Genomic DNA, 9,724 nt, shown 5'->3' on the forward strand with positions numbered 1-9,724 from the left:
GTTTTATCTTTCTTGTAGGCTTCCAAGAGTAAGCCTAAGTCTAGTGGGGTGGATGTAATGCCTACCCCTAGTTTAATTTTCATTTTATATTACTGGGCTATTTTAGGCCTGTTTTATGATTAGCGGTACTTGGTTACCAGATTTGATTAGATGTTATTTCAGAGTCAGTTTATATAGTGATGAGTTACTTAGTTATTTCATGTGCTCATGATTATTTTGATAATGATAATGTATGTTCATATAGTGATTTTAGTTATTTCATGATGATAGTTAGATGGATTATTTATATGCATTTCTATGGTTACTTACCCCATACTTGCATGTGTATGGTGTACTTGTATGTTTTACTTTATATTTGACGATTTTGATGTGGTTGAGGGAGGGATTCATAGTCGCTTGCTAGTCAGGATCTACATGATACATCACTCCCTACCATTGCCTATTTAGTTTAGATTATATTTATATGTACATGCTTAGATTTTATGTAGATTGCAGGTACTAGGCATCGACTTCCCTAAATTGCCAGGATGAGTGTGCCCTATCGTAATATCTAAATGGTAAAGGAGGGGATATAATTCTTGAGCCAAATCCTAACCCTAAATCTATTATCCTAGAAAGCAAGAAATTTATTTGAGTTATTTACTTTTTTGAATTCATCAAGTGAGGTGAATTGGTGATTTTGACCCTTGAGTCTGATCTAGTACTCTGTTCTTTTAATGGGTTTTCTTACATAGTTTTGTGGGCCTATTGTGATTTTCAATGATAATTAAATCAAATTCAAAGAGAACTAAATGATTTAATTTAATGAAATTTTAATAAAGAATAATCAATATTTAATTATATTTAATTAATTGAGAAATTAATTAAATAAAAGATTTAATTAAAGTTCTAATTTTGGCATAATTATAGTATATTAATTTAATAATAATTTATTTAGGAGTTTCATTTTAAAAATAAACTCTAAATATTATTAGATAAATTAATAAATATTTTATAAAAAATGTCTTGTGATTTAATAAAAGAGAGAGAATAAATTTCATAAATTTTATTTTAATTAAAATGCAAAAGTTTACACATGAAATTAAAACAAAAGAAAATAATAAAGGAAAAGGTTTTGTGTGATTGCAAAATCGAAACCCTAATTGGAGAAAGCTATTTATTAAGAAATCAGAACTCATTTCTCCATACATAGGTTTGGAGGAGCCAACTTTCGAGAAGATGGTTTTCGAAAGAAAGGGAATTCTCTTATGAGCTCTAAGCATTTGATCGTATAGCATCAAATCCATGTAGGATCTTGTTGTGTTCTATGCAGTAATTCTTCTTTTGAAATCTCTGTCTTCTTCGTATTTTTGTGGATATATGTATTCAGAATTTAAGTTGGGTTGAAACCCTTGTTTGTAAATCTATTGTTCTACGTTTCTAAAACATCTATAAAAGAATTGAAGATTGGAAAACCTTGTTTGGTAAATTTTAAAGATTCATAATTTGATTGATTAAAATCGAGATGGGGGTTTGGAAAAGAAAATCAAGATTTTATTTAATCAATTTGATTGGTTGTAATTATTTACCCTATTAGATCTAAACTAAAAATGTTTATAAAAAATAAATATATAATATTAATTACCACAGTAATAAATTATTATTGTGGTAATAATATTAAATAAATTGGGGTTCTTCATTGTTTATATTTAAAAATTTAATTTATTATTAAAAAATAATAATATTGAAATGGAGAAGTAGGCCATTACCCCCACCCCCCACCTTACCTCTCTCTTATCACTGTTGGGCTACCAAGCAACATGCGCTTGCTTACAAGTAGCGCATGACTACTTGAGCAGCTGGGACCATGTGAGCCCAAGGGGCTATAATCGAGTCCCACAAACAAAATATATATTGCTTTCTTTTAATTTTAATTTTTTAATTATTAAATTATATTAATTAATATTTATAATATAGTTGTTAATTTTAAAATATTAATTAAAATGATAATTATTAAATATTATTAGTAATTATTAATAACTTTTATTATATTATTAAATTTATAATTATTACTATTAATAAGTAATAATAATGTTATTTTATTAACTATTTAATTATTATTATTATTATTATTTAATAAGTTATTATTTAATATTAATTATATTTATTAAAAATAAAAAAATATTTATTTTAATTATTTACAACTTTGGAATTGATTTTTGTTTTAATTCAATAGGGGATATTTTAAATCTATTATTCATTTAATAAATGGTCTTTTATCTATAGAAGAGAAAATTTGTAAAATATCAGTAAATGGACTTTTAGGGGTATACTTTTAAATGAAGATATTCATCCCATAAAGGTATCATTTGACTAATTTTTAATATGTATCTATTTGAAAAGTATGGTTAATTTTGGGTACAAACTTGAGACTTGTAATTGATCTATACAGTATATGAAACCATTATCTATTATGATTACTTTTGAAAAATGAAAACTTGAAACCCAATTGTGAAATTGAACTTTTATGTTTTCAAAACTTGATGATTTATGAAAGCTATATTTGTTATGTACTTTGATGTGATATTTAGTTTATTGGGTTGGGGTTTAAGTTTGACTTAGTACCTTGACTAGTCAAGATATTTACCAAAGGCTTGGGGGTTTTGTTATATGATGATGTTATGGTTAATTTTGATCATGATGTTTTATACCCAACCATGGTGATGTATTGACGTGTTTCTATGATGAGTTTTGATCAAATGTTTGTTGGCGCTTTCTAGTTGCTTATATAGAACTAAGGTGAATGGTATGATATTTCTGGTGTAACCTTTAAGTTTTTGATTAGTTATCCTTTGATGCTTTCTAGTTACTTGTATAGAACTAAGGTGATTTTGTGACATCTTTGTTGTAACCTTTGACTTTTTGATCGATTATCTTTTGGTGCTTTCTAGTTGCTTATAAAGGACCCAGGTTAAAATTATGATTCTATGAGTTGTACTTTTCATGAGCTTAGGGTAGGTAATCTATGTGTACATTGGGAAGTGGCTTGCAATGGAGGTCGAGCCCCTAAAGAGGCTTCCTAGGTAACCCATTGTAAGTTGTTTTAATAAGTGATAATATTTCATTGAATGAGAGTAAAATGAATTAATATGAGTTAGTGTTTTCCTCGAGTATTAGTACAAGCTAGGATGGGAGTAGAGAGGATACTTGGTTGTGACATTACTTCATTTGTATGCCTTGTTTGTATGAAAGGATACTGATGCCACATAGAGACACTAAGGGGCTAGAGTCCCAAGAGGCTGCCATGGTAACCTTAGAGTTGGCTCATGCAATGAAACTTGATTGCTTACATAGTATATTCCCTATGTTTCTTTGTTGCCTCTGGGTTTAGATGTCATTTGTATCTTGCTACATTTGAGATGGATTGCTATCAAGTTTTCCTTGACCTAGATGTAGGTTATGATTTTTTGGGATTGTTATCCGTTTGAGACTTCAGACTATCTCCTTAGCATGATGGGAGTGGGCCATTTAGGTTTTATGAGGTCAAGTGGTATTGTTTCTTATACCATTGAGATCTGATAGCTGGATGTCCTTGTGCAATTGTTCTTTTAATTTTGATCTTGTGTTTTTTAATGGATGGTTATATTATGTTATACTATACTTGATTATTAGAGATCTTATGAGATGATGTATTTTAGTCATGATGTATATTCGTTGAGCTTTTCATACCCCATGACTTGTACAGTGGATGATTATGCACTCTAGTTATGCCAGGTGGCATATTATGTAATTGTATATTATTTAATTGGATTCATAATTTTGGTTATTCCATGATGTGGATTTTGGTTGTGTTAGATTTAATATTTATAAACTTACACATGTGATTCAATGTCATGGAAACCTTAAGAGGTGTAGTCTATTTTGGATGGTTGTATGTATGTGAGTGATTGCTTATGCTATGTTATCTATTGATGTTATTATCTTTAAAAAAAAATTTTTTGCTAAACTTAGTGAAACTTTAGGTTGATTTCTTTTGGGTTCACTGATGAGGTGTTACATATAAAGCTAATCTATCAATGGATTTCACCAAGGAGATTTTAACCCTCAATGTTTTATAACTTTGACAATGTATTTCTAAATGAATCCAATCCTAATGTGCCATAAAATATTAGAAAATCTATTGATCCGTGTCACAAAAATCTATAATTATAATTAAATAGCACATATAACATCAAATATATGTAGACAAAACTCTTTTACTTGAATAAACATTCTAAAAGAGCATCAGTTTGATTAATATCAACTATTTGAATTTGCCAACTTCTCCTTTAAAAATTATAAGACTCTATTACATTAACCATATTTTTAACTTGTATAATACATCCCGAGTCAAGCCCCCAATATATAGAACTAATGAAACCCAAAAAACCAACATAATTGTACACATTGTCCTAGCAAAATTATTATCCAAGAACATCAAGAAACATTTAAGAACCATCTTAAATAATTTGTATCGCAAGAAATATTAATCATAAGAACACCTCAATTGAGATGATAAAAGGAATGTGTCTAAATCAGAGTTAACATAGAGGCTAATGCACATATGATTTTTCTTTCATTGATTATTAGCCTAGAGAATTGAATCCTCATAATTTGATAGCTTTCTCAAGGTATATTTGAATACATATAGTTTTTATAATGTGCCACCAAATATCAAAGAATATAATGGATCATGTCACTCAAGTTAATGAATTGTTAGAACAAATCTATGCCTCAAAGATTAGCTATACACTCATTAGGATTGGGGCTCAATATTTGCAATATTTATATTTCGCTAGTTAAATATATAAGTGCCTTTCTCAACATAGAGTTGAAGACAAGAATTATATATATCTTCAACATTTATATTTCATCATTGATTTGTCAAAAATGTATGGATCAACATGGAGTTTAAGACAAGGAGCACACTAGTGTCTTAATCTTATGCATTATTAAAAATTGGTTCTATATATCTTTTTAACTTGGTCTTTAAGACATCGAGCACACAAATGACATCAATATTATGCATTACAACAAATTGATTCTATTCATCTTTTAAAAATGATGGAACCTTGCGCTCAACATGACTTGGTCCCTTATAGGCTTATTAAGAATATCTCAACTTCACTAACAATTCATTAACTAACTATTTTGACTACTTATCATTTAAATATAGAAATATAGATCATATAGACTAGACAAGAAGCACACTCACCCCATCAATATAATAGATTATAAAAAAATGGTTAATGTATCTTCAACATCCATACTTCATCATTAACTCAACCATAAAAAACAAGATTTTAATTTATCATTTCCCTTCTTAATCAAATTTAAGTATATTTCTCTTTTATTCATTTCTATTTAATCAACCTAAATGTATGTAAAAGCGAATCCTTGCTCTCACAATTCTTTAAACCATCCCACATTTTAGCAAGAATCAAACTTGATGACCGCTTTTTAATACTCACAAACCCATAGTCAAAAGTGAATCTTGATTCTTAACCAATAAAATCAAAACAAAACTTGATGACCAACTTTTTATCCACAAGTCAAAAGTGAATCTTAACCAATAAAATCAGAAAAACCCTAATATAAATTTACTTTGGACTATTCAATGCTAGCTCATCTCCCATCTCTATTAAAGAGGATGGAAAACACATGGAATCTACCTATTCTTAATTATGTTTTGTTTTGTGGAAGCATTGTATCTCATGGAGGTCTGGCGAGAGGGCGCCACCTCCCCCTCGCCATGTACCCCACGTTGCTGCGTTCTCGAGGCATTAAACATCGGAAATGGCTTTCATCCTACACTTTCTCTTGCCTCACTCACCACGTGTCATCCCCATTTCTCCCCATTCCAAGCCAAGGAAGATACATCCCCCTCCATTTGTGGGGGTCAGTTCCACTTTCCCATGACAAAACACCCTCTCTTCCCCTTTTTCCCCATTTTCAAATGGCTCCTCATAAAATTGGGAACCTACTTGAGGGTCTTCATCAAAAGAGATTGTCCTTCAATTTGGTCCCATAGAATTTACAGGCTCCAAAGATTCATAATGGGTGTGGCTTTATGGCCATGGCTTAGAAGGATTGGCAACCCCTTTAGACGAGCATGGTCTCTTACCTTCAATAGACCCTGCAAGCGCAACAAGACCAGAGGTAATGGTAATGATAATGGTGGCCTTTTAGATTTTGTTTTGAAGTTTGCTTTTGGATTGCTGTTTGGTTTTTCGTTTGGGTTATAATGGTGCTTTTTAGGTTTTGAGTTTGTGATCGGTTGAGCTTGTTTTGATGGGAAGGAACATAACCCAATTGTCAAAACATTGTATTTTGTTCTGAAACATCCAAAGTTTATGAATTGACCATGTTGGCGTTGTCAAATTTCTATGTTAAGAGTTCTAATGGTGTGGGAAATCTTGCATGCAAGATTACAGAAAAAATTGAATGAAATGAATTGATGTTGTCAAATTTTAAAGGAATGGTTGAAGTGATGTTTAAAAACTTACATGCAAGATTAGATAAAAATGAACTTGATTTTTATCGATTTTGAAAATGAAAATCTTACATGCAGCATTGTCTGATAATTCATATGAATTGGTCATATCAGGTTTCAATGAATAATTCAGTGGGAATGGTGGAAACTGGCATTGTCTTAAGTTTGTGGTAATGACTGTATGTTGTTGTTGACAGTATTCTCAAATAGAAACTTATGTTACCCAGGTTTAAAGTATATTGGTTAATTGAAGTTGAATTTTTTTTTTATACTTCTCAATACTTATAAACTTAAAGGGAAAAATTTCAGAGACTATAATGTTATTGTGCTGAGACTTTAGTAATAGTCGTGTGAGTTTATTTCGACTACATTTTAGATCAATCTGTATGAAAGGAAGAAGAGAGAAAGAATTAAGCTATGCACAATAGATATTGAGTTACCAATTTCTCTCTTCTTCAATGTTTCCTATCATGGTCATCATATTCTTAGCAGATAACTGAATCATTTTAACTTTGAATATATAAATTTATTGCATTTTGTTGGAACTTCTCAAGCATTGTAGATTAACAGTATAAATTTGACCTCTTTGAGTTGCATTCAGGATGAAAGTACTTTGAAAATAGATGCATTGAGTTCCCTTTTTTGAACCAAAGTTTTGCCTCTTTTAGCATAATTATAATGTATATAGAAAGTAAGTGCATTGCTAAGAGTTCTGTACCTTCTCAAAGTCTTCATAATCTTAGAAATTGACAGAACAAAACTCAATTCAACATATGAAACAAATAGAAATGAATAGCTTAGAAAGGTTCCATTTATCATATTGGGCTCATCAGAACAAATTAAGATTCCTTTTATCTGTTTTTTTCCAAAAATTCTCGTCTTGGCATTTACACTGAATTTGGAAAGTAGAGTTTTTTCCTTTCATATGTGCAGATCTGAAATATAAACTTAGGTCAGAGAATTCATCTAATTACACTTGAAAAATGGAAGCCAAAATTATTGGATACAGTCAAAATTATTCAATACAAACAAATCTAAAATAAGGTTTTTATATGTTTTTTAAGTTGGGAAATAATATGACTTGTAGTTTAGACTTACTAGTCTCAGGGAGGAGACAGTTTCCCTTTTTCCATCATCTCTTGCACATGCAAAGGCTACTTAAATATAAAAATGGCTCCTCTTTCACAAGACAAGAATATGAAAACTTCATGCCTAATAATTGCAGCCAGTTGTTATATCGTTTTCTTAAAACTCATTCATAGAATTTGTTGGAGGCAGTGCCTATTGGGATCATTCATTCTCTTTTCATTTTCAAATCCTTGATTTCACACTCCTACCGGTAAGCAACAGCATAGGTTTTTTCTAATCATATATACTTTTCAATGGAAGCAAGTTAATGGAGGCAAGAGTCTATAATATAACGATAATAATAATAAAAAGAAAAAAAATTTGATAATCAATCTTTTATTATTAATAAAGAGAATTTTAAGGATCTTATTATTATTAAAATTATTAAGATTAGAAGTTTGGTGATCCTTTCTTAAAAATTAAGATTATTAAGACTAGAAGTTTGGTGATCCTTTCTTAAAAATGAGAATTTTAATTATCTCCTCTTAGAAAAGAGAGTTAAGAATTTCTTCATTTTATAGTTAATGTATTAATATTTCATCTCACATTCAGGAATCCATTGTAGAAAAACAGATTGAGATTGGTATTAAGGAATTGTGAGAAGATATATTTGCGTTTTCTGAATTTATGTAAACATGAGGAGAATGATTAGAATTGTGGTGAACTTAAAACAGGTGGTGGACTATGGAAGCTGTACAGTGAGGTGACATCATGCAGCTATGAGGATGTGCACGTCATGTGGTCGATTCTCCACAAGTCCGAGGCCTTCAAACCACCCATCCAGAAATCTCGCTTCTCCAGAATGCATTCAGTGAAGTGAAAAAAGCTTAATGGGTATCTTATCATGTCTATTATGTATATATATAAGTATATATTTAGAATTGTACCGGGGAAAATGGAGCATCATGGGATGAATTCATTCAGATGAAGAATATAGAGAATAATAATGTGTAGTAGTTTGTATAAGGAAAGACAGCCTCAGCTTGTACAGAATCAGATTCCAAATCAGACTGGTTTTGTGTCAGCATGTTCAGAGCTGCTAGTTAATTACCTACCTAGTTGTTGTTATAGTATAATAATAATAAAGATAACTATTATGAGTTTTGGGGCAAGAAATAATCTCATGTTTAGCAGGTCATCAATCTTGCAGCTGTCATCGTGAATCATAATTATCATGTTTTTATTGCCTTCTAATTGTAAATTGATATGTTTTCAAGTTTATTGGATGAAACTTTGACAGGCAGGCAGGTGGTATTAAGAAGGAAATCTAATAGTTATTTATATGGGGATATCATTTAGTGAAATTTTCATCAAACATTTATAAATCTGATACAGCTATCATTTTTTTTCTTCCAATTTTATAAAAAAATTATCAATCATTTGAAAGCTGACATGAGCTTAAAGTTACCTTTTTAGAAAGTTTCTAAACAATATTTAAAATATTTTTAAAAAGTTAAGACTTAAACATTTGGACTCTCATTTATGTGAGATTGTTTTATTTGATGTCATATGTTTGATTGTTTTTCTATAGATATATAAAAATGGATATTGATATCAATTATGTAAGATTGTCTTATTCGATATCATTTGTAAAATAAAAAAAATGAATTACAACTATTGAAAGCTAGATTATAGTTTTTTATATCACGTTCCATTATACACAATTCAAAAGCATCCATATATATTTTTAAATGACATAAAATTTTGATGACTTTTCCTTCCAAGACCCATCACAACCACCTTGATGATAACAGAGCAACCTTAAACACAAAAGCATCACCCGGTAACAAAAAGGATCCAATCTTCCATTTATATAAGTAGGATATATAAAAAATGTAGTAGATTTTATAGTGAATCTTGAAATTGAAAAACATGCCCTTGAAAACCCTTTACCTAAAATTTGTTTGCTTCATTGGGCTTGTATTGCATGGTTGTTGTCTTTGATGTCACTCCTTGTTTGTTGCCCCTTTTGCATTGCACCTACTGGTGGACATGCACCATTTGGGTCCAAGAAGGGCACACAAAACTAGGGAATGGGTAGTAATAGGAAGTCTTCTTCTTCTAGAGGCAATCAACAGCTGTAGG

General features: G+C 30.2%; 1 protein-coding gene across 1 annotated transcript; it reads left to right on the forward strand.

Moving 5' to 3' along the window:
- The first annotated feature begins 5,944 nt into the window (after window positions 1-5,944).
- Window positions 5,945-8,840, forward strand: LOC149532763 (uncharacterized). The gene is made up of 2 exons (XM_089804970.1): window positions 5,945-6,177; window positions 8,314-8,840. The coding sequence occupies exons 1-2, from the start codon at window positions 6,075-6,077 to the stop codon at window positions 8,457-8,459; spliced, it is 249 nt and encodes an 82-aa protein (XP_089661096.1). The 5' UTR covers window positions 5,945-6,074; the 3' UTR covers window positions 8,460-8,840.
- The last annotated feature ends 884 nt before the right edge of the window (window positions 8,841-9,724 follow it).

Source organism: Cupressus sempervirens, chromosome 10 (assembly GCF_028749045.1).
Source record: "Cupressus sempervirens isolate cs-2001-9-10 chromosome 10, ASM2874904v1, whole genome shotgun sequence".
NCBI lineage: Eukaryota > Viridiplantae > Streptophyta > Pinopsida > Cupressales > Cupressaceae > Cupressus > Cupressus sempervirens.

Coding starts and splice junctions, on each gene's coding strand:
- LOC149532763 (XM_089804970.1), top strand. CDS start 6,075: ATGGGTGTGGCTTTATGGCCATGGCTTAGAAGGATTGGCAACCCCTTT. Junction 6,178..8,313: donor CAAGCGCAACAAGACCAGAG/GTAATGGTAATG, acceptor AACTTAAAACAG/GTGGTGGACTATGGAAGCTG.